General features: G+C 35.9%; 4 protein-coding genes and 1 pseudogene across 4 annotated transcripts in view; 2 read left to right on the top strand and 3 right to left on the bottom strand.

Moving 5' to 3' along the window:
• Positions 1-16: 16 nt before the first annotated feature.
• LOC106343201 (mavicyanin) lies at positions 17-754 on the top strand. Its single transcript, XM_013782351.1, has 2 exons — positions 17-289; positions 426-754. The coding sequence occupies exons 1-2, from the start codon at positions 34-36 to the stop codon at positions 629-631; spliced, it is 462 nt and encodes a 153-aa protein (XP_013637805.1). The 5' UTR covers positions 17-33; the 3' UTR covers positions 632-754.
• A 3-nt stretch (positions 755-757) lies between these two features.
• On the bottom strand, positions 758-2063 carry LOC106343200. The gene is made up of 5 exons (XM_013782350.1): positions 1597-2063; positions 1476-1525; positions 1316-1403; positions 1125-1241; positions 758-1004 (listed from the first exon to the last, which is right to left on the bottom strand). The coding sequence occupies exons 1-5, from the start codon at positions 1999-2001 to the stop codon at positions 954-956; spliced, it is 711 nt and encodes a 236-aa protein (XP_013637804.1). The 5' UTR covers positions 2002-2063; the 3' UTR covers positions 758-953.
• An 839-nt stretch (positions 2064-2902) lies between these two features.
• On the bottom strand, positions 2903-4708 carry LOC106293783 (annotated as a pseudogene).
• A 2336-nt stretch (positions 4709-7044) lies between these two features.
• On the bottom strand, positions 7045-8541 carry LOC106343679 (leucine-rich repeat receptor-like serine/threonine-protein kinase BAM2). The gene has a single exon (XM_013782959.1). The coding sequence runs from the start codon at positions 8401-8403 to the stop codon at positions 7216-7218; it is 1188 nt and encodes a 395-aa protein (XP_013638413.1). The 5' UTR covers positions 8404-8541; the 3' UTR covers positions 7045-7215.
• A 3541-nt stretch (positions 8542-12082) lies between these two features.
• The window catches only part of LOC106292221, a 3371-nt gene continuing 652 nt past the window's right edge, over positions 12083-14801 (top strand). The window contains exons 1-10 of the mRNA XM_013727831.1: positions 12083-12346; positions 12445-12489; positions 12728-13000; positions 13187-13266; positions 13337-13461; positions 13761-13827; positions 13881-14034; positions 14109-14266; positions 14366-14456; positions 14549-14638. Coding sequence (XP_013583285.1) covers positions 12083-12346; positions 12445-12489; positions 12728-13000; positions 13187-13266; positions 13337-13461; positions 13761-13827; positions 13881-14034; positions 14109-14266; positions 14366-14456; positions 14549-14638 — 1347 coding nt within the window. The remainder of the gene's footprint in view (positions 12347-12444; positions 12490-12727; positions 13001-13186; positions 13267-13336; positions 13462-13760; positions 13828-13880; positions 14035-14108; positions 14267-14365; positions 14457-14548; positions 14639-14801) is intronic.

Raw genomic sequence — 14801 nt, forward strand, 5'->3', positions numbered from 1 at the left:
TGACTTAACTAATCTAGCAAACACAACAATGCCATGACCTTCCCACCCATACATGCTTACTGCTATAAACCTAGACTGAGCTTCAGAAAAAAAATAGAGATAACAATGCTTCATCAGGGAAGCTGGTTCTCCAGCTTGATGATACTCTCTGCCATTTTCTCTTTAACTTCGCTCATGCTAAAATCTGAAGGAGCAAACCATACAGTTGGCGACAGCTCTGGCTGGGAACTCTTGACAAACTATACCAACTGGACAGAGGGAAGAGAGTTTCATGTCGGCGATGTCTTAGGTAATTTCCCTAACTCACAAGGATTCCTATTGATTGCTCTTCTCTAGTAGTCCTCTGTTCCATACCATTTTGCAAGAAGCTATGATAGTTGTTTCCAACTCCATCCTGGCTAAAATCTGACTCTCTTATTCAACAGTTTTCAACTACAACAAGGACCAGCATAACGTTATGCAAGTTAACTCTACCGCATACGCAGATTGTGGAAGAGATAATTACATCTCCCTCTTCACCAACGGCAACGACTCAATAATTATATCAGAGGTTGGAGAGCACTGGTTCATCTGTGCAATGTACGATCACTGTGAGAATGGCCAGAAGCTAAGTATTAATGCAACTCTTTGAGTACTGTTGATGAGTGATAATCAAAGATAAGCCGCTTGTTGCTTGTGCCACCTCTAGCACCAAAATAATGTCATATACTTGAATAACATCATCTGAATAATATAATATCATTAGCTTGAATAATACAGATAGCGTAATCTCATTACCACTTGATATACTAATGACACCTATAAACAACGTAATTTGGAACTCTTGAAAACCCCTCTACCCAAAGAAAGAGACATTATTGCAACGGTTTTGACAGAGAAAAGAATTACCCTTAAAGTGACAGATATGTAGCGAGCTATATGCATTCAAAACAACTCCAAATGTCAGGATACTTCTAACTCACATCTGCTTCAACAGCTTTCTTTTGAAGGTTTGCAATCCGGGCCTGCAAGGATAGTTAAAACACCAACCAATGTATGAAATCACTCTCGAACATAAGTTTCAAATAATATTATGAGACTGTAAGACACCACTATGCTTAAATGATAAATAAAACGAGGCAAACCTTGAATGATTTTGATCTGCGAAGACTAGGATCTATCTCTAAACACTTCAAGTATGACTTCTCAGCGAGATCGTATTGACCTTGTGCAACGTAAACATCACCTTGGCAAACGTAGGACTGGTACATAAAAATAGAACCAACAGTAAGCTTTCAAGTATGAACATCAAAAGAGCCACATATCTGAGTATTACCTCATAATAGTTAGGAGCTAATGCTAGAGCTTGGCTTATATCTTCAAGAGCCCCAGAGTAATCAACCATTCCCAGTTTCGCCACTGCTCTGCAAACCCCAAAATTCCAACAATCTATGAATAAACAGTATAAACGAAACCAGATTCGTACCTTCTCGTACCTGTGTTTGAAGATTCTATGCAATCCACCGTATGGTTTCATCTCTAAAGCCTGCAACAATACACATCCTAGGTCAAGCTCATGGAGAGGAAACTTGAGGCAAGTCTATACACTCTAGAAACCTGTGTGAGAAGCGATTCTGCTTCTCCGAAGTTCCCAGCTTCGATCTGAGAGAGAGCATTGTTGGTGAGCGCTAAAGCGGAGAGAGCCTCTGCGACGGCGGAGGATGAAGAAGCTTCCCTGCCGTCGCCGCATAGGCTGAACAAGATTTCGGCAGCTCGAGAAGGCGTGGCGCAGTGACGAAGGAAGAGGCCTTGAGGGAGAGCGACGAGGTTCGGACCCGAGCCGCACCGGCCGAGGCAGCCGCAGGGATTGACTTGGAGCTGGGGAGGCGCGAGGGATGTTAGCGTCTCGAGGATCTGGAATGAGCCTTGTTTTCGGCAGGTGCGGTTCGTGCAGACGCGAAGCTCCTTCGTCGGTTCTACTGAGCTCCGGCAGGTGAACGCCGGCAAAGCGACGGAAGCCATAACGATAAGGAAGAGAGTCTCGAGGGCGAGAAGAGTTCTATTCGGTTAAAGATTCGAGCCTGAGACAAACCGAAACTTTAACCGGTTTAATCCGGTTTTATTTGGTTTAGACACCGAATATTCGGTATCCGATGGAACCAAAAAACCAAGATACCACCATTTTACACAATGTTGAAGCCTACAAAAGTAAATTTTCAGGCGTTTTACACGGTAAATCGGTTATAAGAGAACTGAATTTTAGAAAAATCAGTTTAGACGTTGCCTAGCTGCCCTTATTAGTCTTTTACAAAGCGTTTAATTACCGTTACACATTTTCGTGCACATTACTCAAAAAGTGTGTATCCATATAAACTAACAGAAATTGTATTTACACTGATTTTCTAAAATGACTCGGTAGACTGGAAGGACACAAGATGTGGCAATCTCTATTGTATGCAACATGATGATGACCATGGAGATTGAAGCTAAAACCAAACAAGTCAGTAGCAACCATATATATAACATTCTAAGGTCTTTTTTCACTATCAATCATTGAACATATACAAAAGCAGGTAAGGAGACATCACTAAATCATGCTTGTGGATCGAACACAATCCACTCCCTCCATAGCTCCTGCACCTGTGACCAAACCACCTTGTAAAAACTTAAACTTCTTAGGTATCACACAGTTACAAGACCATTTGGGCCACTCTCCTTTTGAAAGCATTTACATAATCCACGCAACAAGTCCTCCCTTGAGTCATACATATAACCAAAGCAAGAAAAGGAATAAAGTTTATGGAGTAGATAATACGAAGCAATCATTAGATGAGACATTTTAGAAAAGTAACTGTTGAAATCATTATATATGGACCAATCAATTTATGTTGCTTGTACAACAATTCAAAATAATACACACTTGTGACTTTTATTGCTTTTTCTTTTGGTCCAAGATCTTTCTCTCCCATTGTACTTTAATGATTTAGTTACAAGCAACCAATATTGAATATAGAAAAATATATATTGAAAGATAAAAGAAACATAGAAAACAGAACAAAACTCCATTGCTGACTTTTGAGTTCATCATAACCCCGTCTTTGCCAACCTGTTGACCATAACTAAAAGCCCACATGCTGATTAAAAGCTCCATCTCCTCCTTCTTCTTCTTCCTGTTTCACTCACATTTAAAGATTTAGAAACGTTAGCTAGACTCACTCACATATGGTAAAAGAAGAAAAAGTTATAAGTCTTTAAGCCTTACAGTCGAAAGTAGCCCAGCTCGAGGGTGGTGCAATGGTGGTTCTTCTATTCTGATATAAATCTCCGGAGAATATCTCATTCTTTTGATTTGGTTTATTAACATTTATCCCCACTGGTAGAGGTAGAACATATACATTCTCCTTCATCTTCATATCCACCGAACCCTGCATTGTAGAAAGAGTTAAATGACATGATTCAAGATCCATCCAAGTCAGTTCTGTGAGACACCATACCGCTCGGATTCTTGTTTCTGGAGGTGTTACTTCAAGAACATGCTTAAGGAGGATATCTTCATCAAGGGAACGAGTTCTTGTTTTCGTGGGAGTCTCCGGCTTATGTCCTCTCTCTACCGAGTGACTAACTTTGCAGCTTAGCTGGTTCACTACAGGAGCCGGTTGAATCCCTCCCCGTGAAACCCATTTCTTCTCATTGTATCTAAGAAACACAAACAAAAAAAAAAAGATTCAAGCTTTAAACTGTGCAGTAGCAGATGAAGACTGCAGCAAAGGCAAATAACAAATTTAGCAATAGAAAAGAATGAATACTTGGCTCTAATAAACGCGTCGCTTGAGCTTCTCTCAAAATGAGGAGGCAGTTCTGATTCCCAATACTGATTTGCCTTAGCATTACCGGTAGCTAGACCGAGAGAACAAGAATGATCAAACTATGGGATTGATATTGAGTTTCAACTAAATGTGTTGATAATATTACTAGAGAAGAGGAGCTTACATTGCATGAAAGAAACCTGATCAGGAAGCCATGTATCCAGAGTTATAGACCTCACCTGTTTCCGAATAATAAAAAACCATCAAGATCACTAATGTAGTAATGTGTTTGATGCATGTTTCAAACACAAATGAATTTAAAAAAAACAAAAAAAAAAGTAAAAGGAAACCTGAGAGATGTGGACACCAAGGCTGCGATGGATTCCAGAACATTGCATACATATGAATATCCCAAGGTTCACACTTGCCCATCTTGGTGCCCTGCAAAATAGATTAGATCATCAAACAAACAAACAAACACAAAAACTCTAATCATTATGTTGAATGAAGAAGAATGGTAGTATCATCATGATGCTTACTTTGATCTACAATCAGCACATTCTCGATTGTCTGGATGCTTTAAAAGTGCTTCCAATATCTGTAGTAACCACACACACATGATTGGGTAAAGTAATGACGTAACCTTTTAGACGCAATATAGAAAAGATGGAGGAACCTTGGAATGCTTGGCGTTGAGCTCCTTGGAAACAGAGGCCTTCCCGTTCATTCTGATGTGAGAATAGAGAGAGAGGGGAGAGGGAAGCAATTGAAAATGAAACAAAAGTTTGTAATAGAGAAGGAAAATGATCTCTGAGGAAGAACGGATTTGAAGGAGACAAGAGGGAAAGATCAAAGAGCGAGAGAGAAGAAGAAGGGTGACGGTTTCTCGTACCCTTTTTATATCTGTGACTTCGACACCTCATCTTTAATCTCTCTCTCTCTCTCTCTCTCTCTCTCTCTCTCTCTCTCTATTTTTGTTTAATTATGAAAAACAATTAAAGAAGTTGGGAGAAAGTGAAGGGTCAAAGCAGCAGCGGAAGAGCCTGAAATGAAATCCCAAGGTGATGAGAAAGTGAGGGAAAGTATTATAGGAACGGAAATCAAATTTCAAAGGATTCAACATGAACTCCTTTAAACATTCTGATAAATCAGTTATATGCTGCTTTATTACTTCAAATTCTGTGTCGATATGTCTGTAGACAGTTACTTGTCTGGAATTTATGTTGTTAATGTTTTATAAAATCAACACCATTAGACAACTATCTCCGAAACAAATTCTATAACTTCGAATATATAATTTTTTCCTCACCAATAAAAAAAAACTTCAAAACTTCAAATTGAGAGTTTTGAGTAACAAAATTTCAAATTTGAAGTTTCACTTCTCAAAACTTCAAATTTAAAGTTTCATCTTTTTATTTACATTTTAATCTTTATAATTAATTACACATCACATTTATGATTCTTAGTTTTTCTAATTTATCATTTTAATCCTTAAATTTTTATATACATAAATATTTCAAATTTGTTTTTGTAAATTCAAATTTGACACATAAAATTAAATAAAAAATTTAGAATAAGATTTATAATTTTTAAGACTATAATTAGACAAAAAGAATATTACAAAAGAAACTTAATAAAAAAACTTTGAAATAAGATACATGAAGACATAATTATTAGACAAATTTAAATATATCAACAACACTAATATAGTCTGATAAATTTTCTCTGGAACTTCCAAAATTTTAAAAATATTGTCCAAAATCTTTTTGTGTAACCGAAGATGGAGCATTACAGAAATAATTTTATGGAACAATGTGGTATTTTTCTTGTAGTTTAATATTTAGTTATGTATTTCTATTTATAATTTTATATATTTAATGTAAAAAATTATAATTAATATTACTGTAATATTTTTATATATATGTTAGTTATTTATAAAAGTTTTATGGATCTATATTAATTATAATAAATATAAGTTTTACTTTTGGAGAAAATACCTTGAAACTTCAAATTTAGAATTTCACAAACTTTAAAATAGAGAGTTTTTTTTTTGGAAATAATCTAATTTCTAAACAAATCCTTAACTCATCCATATCCAAGAAGCCTGGATCTTATAAATATCTTTTATATAAACGATATCTTGAGTGCTCTCCAACAAAGGGAATAAAAGTTTGAAGGAAAAATTGTTTTTTTAGGCCAAAAAATGGTAACTATGTCCCATTAGACTAATTTCATATACTTTATTTTCCATTAGGTTAATTATTTTCAAAATAACAATAATGTCTTTAATTTCAATTATAAATTAAAAATTACAATTAACAAAAAATTGTTAAATATTAAAATATAATAAATATTTTAAAGTAATTAAAATAAAATAATAATAAAAATCCTCAAAAAGAAAAACTAAACCTATACTTTATGTTCCACGATTTTTTTTCATTTTTTCCTGAAAAATCGTTTTTCATAAATGAAACCTGAATATTTTCTTCTCATATTTTTTGGAACTGATTATTTTTATCCGTAGAATACAGTAAATATGTAGAACTCGGTTTCCACAGGTTTTTAGTTTTATAGTAATGTGTAAATTTCGATTTCTACAAGTTTCATATTTACAGTAAATCTATAGAACTCGTTTTCTACATGTTTTTATATTTATAGTAATGAGTAGATTTTGATTTTACAGGTTTTAGATTTATGGTAATCTGTAGATTCCGATTTCTACTGATTTTAGAGCGACAGATTAAGCGTGAAGTATGTATTTTAAATATTTTTAGAGTATTATTATTTACGTTGATCATGTATTCTAAATATAGTAGATTCAATAAAAAAGTGGATTTCATTTTCTATTTCGTAGAATGTAAATTCTACTTTATGTGGAATAGAACCTGAAATTATTATTTAAATATTTTTTGAACTAGAAAAAAATACCACTAAGTTCATATAGGTATTTCATCAGTAGTTACTATTTTTTAATTTTTTTGTTTGTAAGATTATTTATTTAATTTATTTTCAAAAATACTAAAAAACATTAGACACTAAAATGGTATATAATAGAAATTAGTCTAATGTGACATATTTACCATTTTTTGCCTAGAAACAATTTTCCCATTGGAACCGTTTTTTAATTATAAGATAATACTAAATGAAGATAAGAAGAAAAATATCTGAAAAACCAATGGTGTCTATATTTTACTCTTCCAAATGGCACATGCAACTCAATATGAACTCAATGAAAAATACAAATTAGAGAAAACAACTATATCTGTAAAATAATAGTATATATCCCATAAACACTACAATCTAATTTACACGCGAGGACCACACTTTAGATTTTTATATAAGAAAACACTACCAGACACAACGGTTCAATTTCTAAAAAATGTCATTTTTAGCAATTTTCTTTGCAAACAAACAAAAAGAAAACTGATCCTTAACCAGTGGAGCTGTGATTGTAAAAGCGAGAACATTGTATAGCAGGCCTTGAGAGCAGAGGTGCAACTTCTATCGGACACGTGGACAAACCAACAACTGGATCCGTATCCATACAGTTATACGACAAACAGAGCGAAACAGAGTCCGGTAGTTGAGATCCAGAGTTCCACGGGAATCTCGTTAAGTAGTTATGTTGCAAGAAGAGCGTTTTCGTCGTACCGTTGATCAAGCTCTTGATGTACTCCTCTGGAATCTCTCCTGTGAAACGGTTGTTGTTCAAGAACAGAGACTCTGCTCCGGCGAGGGAAGGAGGCAACTCGCCGGAGATGTAGTTATGGCTCAGGTCGACGACGGAGCCCTGAGGTAACATTAACGACGACGTGGCGTTGATGGATGTGAAGTTGTTTCGTTGTAAGAACATTGATGTGGTTGTGGAACCAAAGAGTGATTGCGGGATCGCTCCGGTGAACCGGTTCATGCTGAGATCGATGTACGTTAGGTCTGTGAGTGGCTCCAAGGGGATGATTGTGCCGGAGATTGAGTTTCCGGCGAGGGATAAGTACCGGAGAGTGGTGGGGAAAAGAGGCGGGAGTTGGCCGGAGATTTGGTTCATCTTTAGGTCTAAGTGAAGCAAAGGGCTAGAGACAGGTTTAACGTTGTCGGAGAAACGGTTCGAGGCTAAGACAAGGACTTTGAGACGAGGAAGTGTGGTGAGAAACGGAGGGAGAGAGCCTGAGAGTTGGTTATAGCTAAGGTCAAGAGTGTGGAGGTACGAGAGAGCTGAGAGAGAGTTTGGTATAGGACCGGTTAAGCGGTTTCTGGTTAAAGAAATGACTCGAAGGAGAGAGAGGGTATCGAACCGGGGAGGGAGAGGTCCGGTGACTAAACCGGGGTAGAGAACGAGTTGGGTCAAACGGGTTAGGTTGGAGATGGATGGGGATAGTGAACCGGAGAGGTTAGGGCCGAGTGATAAGGCGGAGACACGGCCGAGGGAAGTGCAAGTTAGGCCTGAGAAGGTGGAGCAAGGGTCAGGGGTTGTGAAGTCCCAAGTTGAGAAGAAGGCTGAACCGGGCATGTCGGTTAAGGAGTCTCTTATGGATTCAAGAGCGGCTTGGTCTGGTGGAGCTAGGGAAGAGAAAGTGGAGTGGACAAGAGTGAGGAGAAGTAAGAAGAAAGTGTAGTTCATGTTTTGATGTTTTTTTTGAGTATCTTTTTTTTTCTCTTTGAAGTCTGGTGAGAGTGTTTTGTATTTAAAGAGAGGGAGAGAGGGGAGCGCGTGGGAGAGGGTAATAATGAAGTCAGAGAGAGTGTGTGATAGTGAGTGAATGTTAACGTTATGGATTCTTGTTAGAAAATGTGTTTGTTAATTTATTACGCCTCTTTTTGACTCTTGTCGGTGATACTGGCGGTTGTGTTCTCTTTTTGCATTCAAAACTCCTCAGAGGAGGCAACGCAAAGATGGAGCAGATTCATCTAATCCTGAAAGTCAAGTTCGATTCGGTTTTAGATATACTCATATACATAAAAAGTTATCAGAAAATATACAAAAAAATTTAATAAAATTTCGGTTTATTTGATGGGAAATTGGGCTGTATAACCTTCAAACAAATTATAATTCACCTACTATCTAAAATACCTAATTTATCTATATACCATGTGCATAATAGTCATATTGCCCCTATATTCAACCGGTGAAACCTACTACCAAAAAAACTTAAATAAATAAATAATTAATGTAATAAGTAAAATATGTGGTCATGTTGTATTCACTCTCACCTCTCAAGATAATTAGATAGCTTTCATGAAGATGAAGATGAACATAGTTTTTTATTATGTACACATCTTCTTGAACTGAATTTCTTCTCATGAGAAGAACAAAGAACAACGATGAAGACGTATACGGTGAGCAAACATAACAACTCTTTCATTTCTTTTCCTTTTTCTCTTAAATCATTAATTCTCACATCATCTTTTGGTTTCATACTTTGTTTTCGTTTCTTTTTTGTTTTAGTGATCCAATGGTGAAGAATAACGACGGCGGACTGGTAAAAGCGTCGCCGTGTCGGAAAAAAAGAAAAGAGATGAAGATGATCTCTATATGGTAGTAAAGAATAACGACGGTGAACGAAGTGAAGGTGTATCAGCATGTTTGACAGAAGAAGAATTGAAGAAGATGAACTTATCGTCTATACTATATTCGGGAAAGGAATAGTATAGTAATTGATTGTAATATGAAATTAGTAATTAGGGTTTAGTATGTCTAATTGATTGTAATATGAAATTCATACTATATTGGTTTAAGTGTAATGATTAAAACCAATTTTGGATAGATGACAAATAAACTCTTATATTAAGGTACTATACTACATTTCTCAACTATAAATAATATTTGTATAGTATAAATTAATATTACATAATATTATGTATTATTTTAGATTTTGATATTTGGATTTAGAGTTTATATTTGAGTTTATGGTTTAGTAATTAGTAATTAGGGTTTAGTATTTAGAGTAATAGGGGTGAGTTTGAGGCCAATATTAGATTTTGAGATTTGGGTTTAGAGTTTAGGGTTTATAGTTTATATTTGGGTTTAGGGTTTATACGTGGGTTTAGGGTTTAGAGTTTAGGGTTTAGTGATTAGGATTTAGGGTCTAGTATTTAGAAGGGCAGGGTTGGGATTTATGTTTAGTGAACATGTATCGTTTCATTTGACGATTAATAAAGAGTGTTATATTTTGTTCACCAATATGTACTATACTATTTATTTTATTCCATTGTGTTTGGGTTTATGGGCTATACTTGAGTTTAGGATTTAGTGATTAGAGTTTAAAGTTTAGTATTTGGAAGGTGCGTGGTTAAGGTTTGGGTTTAGTGATAGCAGTTTAGGGTTTAATATTTAAAATATGCCTTCAAGTGTCCAATATTGGAAAAAATTTATAGATTGTATTTGGATTTATAGGTTCCTGTCTAGGATTTAGATTTACAAAGTAGAAGTTTGGGTATAGTAAACCACATTATATATATATATATACTATTTGGGTTTATGCTTCCTTAATTAGAGTTTAGCTTTAATAATTAATGGTGTGTCTTGTATTGTTGTATTTTTGCGGGTGAAGAGGATTTACTATTTGCATTTCATACTATGGATACACCATTGAATTTTTTTGATTATTTTAAACATTTGTGTACTATACTACTTAGACTATATGAAATAGAAAATATGTAACATGCTAACCAAGTAAATGTGCCTTCAAGTGTCCAATATTGGGGAATAATTTATAGATTGTATTTGGGTTTATAGGTTCATGCATAGGGTTTAGATTTAGTAAGTAGAGGTTTGGGTTTAGTAAACCATATTTTATTTTTTGTTCCATTCTATCTGGGTTTAGGGTCTAGTGATTAGCATTTAGGGTTTAGTATTGGGGATTGAGGTTTGGGTTTAGTGATAACAATTTAGGGTTTAGTATTCAAAAGTTAGGGTTTAATATAAAATTAGTTTCATTCAAATGTTTGACAATGTTAGGGTCATGTCTAGTTCAAGAACGTTTTTTCATCAACAAGTACTTTTATTTCTTCTCGTACTATTTTTACATATGATGCTCAACTAATATAAATAGAATACAAATTTGTATACTATTTTATACAATGTCCATACTATGTATGTATAGTACTTGAAAATATTATAAAATATTATATATTTAAGATTTTGATATTCTTTTAAATATATATTATAGCTTAGATCTGGGTTTAGGATTTAGTGGCTAGGGTTTAGAGTTTAGTAATTAGGGATTGGGTTTTAGAGTTTAGTATGATATTTTCCATCTTTATATAGTATAGTTTAATATCACAAAATATTATATATATTTTCAGATTTTAATTTTATTTTAAAATTATAAATATATAATATAGTTTACATTTGAGTTTGGGTTTAGTGATCCATTTAGGGTTTAGTATTTAAAAGTTGGAGTTAGATTTAGGTTTATATTTGAGTTTATGGTTTATATTTGGATTTAGGGTTTAGTGATTAGGGTTTAAAGTTTAGTATTTAGAGATTAATTTCAAATTGAGATAAGTTTTAGTATCTAGATTTAAGGTTGATGTATAATTAATATTCTATATTATTTTGGTGATATGAAGTAGAATTAATGAAATGTTAGTGGTTATTATGTATGCGATGTGACTGTATTATTTTCATTTTGTTGGTGACAGTTTGCATTAATTATTGGCCACACTTGGATTTTGTCAACGTCATCTCTACATCTTTAAACCACCGGCAAATTCTATGAATCAAAGGTAAAACCGGTGGAAATGAAACACAATTGTTAGATAATACATTATGTCAAAATCAATACTCTACACTTAATTTATTTCCCAAACTTGGTCATTTCACAAATTCACCCTTGTTTGATTTGATTTTCCTTACATTATTATACTGTAATCAGTAATGGTTGAATTTGTTTGGTATAAAAAATTCCCTAGTAGTAGTAATCTAACTAATACTAAAAGGGTTATATGAGGAGTAGAGAGGTGTCCACGTCAGATTAAAAAATCGGCCAATAGGAGAACAGCTCTCTGCCACGTCAGACACGCGATGTCCAAAATCGAGTATCGGCCCCTTTCTCTTCGTCTTCTCCGTCGTCTTCGTTTCATGCGTTCATCGTTCTAGCTTACTAGCAATCAATCCCGTCCCCAACAATCAATCCCGTCCCCAGCAATCAATCCCCTCTCCATTTCTATACACTATTTGATCTCATTAATGGAACCTTTTGGCTTTTCCAATCTGAGGTTCTATATAGATCTCGCACTCCACCTCTTATCTTCACCAAATCTTATTCCCTCCTCACGATTATACTATACCCTCCGCGATGATGTTATCCGATGTTTCTGAGTCAGTTAAAGCGAGCGGTGAAGCTACGGTTCCCTCCGTTCCGATCAAACCCGTCAATCAAACCAGTGTCTCTTCCGGCGATGAAAAAGCCCGCGATGTCAGTTCCGTGAAATCAGAAGTTCTCTCTGCGGCCTCCTCCGGTCCGAGCAAGTCAATCGGCAAAGCCGGTGTTTCTGCCGGCCTCAACATCGGCGCTAAGTACAAAGCCTTTGTCTCTTCCCGCGATAAAGGCAAGGCTATCGTTGGGAAGCGATTACCTTCAGAGACGTGACGTTCGGGCCATATGACGGCGAGATACGGTTTCTTCTGATCCACTTTTGGGAGGTTTGGAATGTTCAGACGAAGGTGCTTATTGGCCTCGAGATGATCCTCATCGATGAAGAGGTAGAAACCGATATCTTTTTTGCAATTATAGTTTATGCAATTGTTTGTTTATCAGCGGTTTAAACCAAATATTTGCTATAAATGTCTTATTATATCTGAACAACATCCAGCACCCTAATAACTAAGTTGTTGCTAGCATCATCATGAGTATATTTTTGTGGGTTAGATGTATAAGTAAATTTTGTTTCGATTCAAGTTATCTTGGCTAGCTTCTCTAACTACTTCTCTTTTGTAACAGGAAAATGTTATCCAGGGTTTCATCCCTAATGGAAGGATTGAGACTTACTTGCGTCACATGAAGGCCGGTGGTACTAACCGACTCAACAAGTTTTTTGGATCAAAGAGCAAGCCTATTTATCGGGTAGCTGACCAGATGTCACCATTAGCTTCTCATGGAACTCTGTCCTCTATAATCTCGAGGACAGTTCCATTAACTTCCCTGAGGATCGGTTCCGGATCCATGGTTACAGAGAATTCGAGGCTGCCTCTGATCAAAGAGGTGATCTTTATGGTAAGTTCTCACCAGCTTTAATCCACATAGATGTTTTAATTGATTCTAGAATGTTGCCTAGGATAGTGTTTTCATACAGACTCAGAAATTTAGGTTTTATTGCTTGGGTTTATAAGATATAAAACATTGATTTTTATTGTCTTCTTTGCAGATTATATAGGCCATATCAAACTTGTGAATGGGCAGGTTCTCAGTGACGGTCCTCTTCTTGATGAAACAGAGATAGCTGCATCCCGCCGAGTGGAACTTCATGTTCAAACTCATGAGTGAGTTGTTATCTAACTTCTTCAGCATACACATATGGTTTATCTTACAGAATGGTTTGTGTTGTTACAGCGACCCCGTTCTGAAGTTGTACCTCTGGGACAAGGCTGCCTTCCAGTTCTGTGAGAAGTTCAAGGCGTCTATAGGCACTGCCCGTGTTATCTTAGTGACCACCTTAAACCCGAAACTGTTTGGAGGTTTGTAATACTAACATTTTATTGCTGTTTAAGCTGTTAGTTATGGTTCGGATCGTATATGTCATGGTGGTTTATAATAGGCATTATTTTATGTGGTGCATAATTATTGATATAGGCTGATAGAGCTGTTTTTTAATTGACTCTAGAGTTTGTTAGGTATGAAGCATTTAAAATATATGTGAATATTAGTAGACTGAGCAAGGCCTGAACTGATTACACATTCTGTATTGATATACATATTCTCTTACTTTAGGTATGTCATAATTTTGCTTATATATCATGTCATCTTTCTGTTGTAGGAGTCCTCTATCTATCTTCTATGGCGTCTTCACGGGTATTTCTGGATAGTGATGTCCAAGAAACCTGGTCTTATCTCAGCTGGTAATGTTTATGTTTCATGATTTGGAATATCAGTGCAGTTATTACGATATCATAATTTCTGATTTGGCTTTTTCCACTAAGCTGGACTCGAACTTAGATGTTGCCAACATGGTTAATGCAGAGGTGGTCACCAAGCCTGAGTTAGCGACTTTGGGAGACCTCTTTTCCTATATGAATCAGGCAGCCGCTAAGGTATTATAGTCTCAATTTCTGATGAATTGAGAAGATTATCTAATGCTCGCATTTAATTTCAAACGTGTTTCCAGGTTACTTGGTTTGAGTGCACAGCAACTATTGATGATGTTGTGCACGGTTCTGGGTGGTATTATATAGGCTGTGGTGTGTGCCATACCAAGGCGACCAAGCGACCTACAACCTTCATGTGTAAGAAATGTGGGAAGAGTGAGATTGATGGTGTGACGCAGTAAGTGGTTTATATATAGTTATATACATTATTTGACTGCAACGTTTATTAATGTCTCTCTATTACAGGTACCTGTCTAAACTCTCTGTTTATGACCAGAAGAATCAAGCCGTATTTTTTTGTTCTTGGGGATGCTGGTGAGGAGTTGACTGGAAAGAAAGCTACTAAGTTAGTTGAAAGATACTATCAGGTAATTGGAAACCTGTATATTTATAAGATTTAGAAAGAGATTATTACTAAAACTTTGGAAATGTATTCTGATAATGTCTACATATATGTTAGGCCAATGAGGATGTGGGAGAGGATCACATAGTTCCAGTGCCTCAAGCCATGATTGATACCATCGGGCAAACAAGGAAGTTCATTGTGAAGGTATCAGATCACAATTTGAATGGCAAATCCCAGACTTTAACTGTGACAAAGGTGCTTCCTCTCAAAGCCCCAGAACCCGTGGTCGAGACAGGAGAGAACGTTGATGGGGAATCTGATAGTGGGGGGGAGGGGGGGGGGGGATCATGCAGATGAATCGGCGAGG

This window comes from Brassica oleracea, chromosome C5 (assembly GCF_000695525.1).
Source record: "Brassica oleracea var. oleracea cultivar TO1000 chromosome C5, BOL, whole genome shotgun sequence".
Lineage (NCBI taxonomy): Eukaryota > Viridiplantae > Streptophyta > Magnoliopsida > Brassicales > Brassicaceae > Brassica > Brassica oleracea.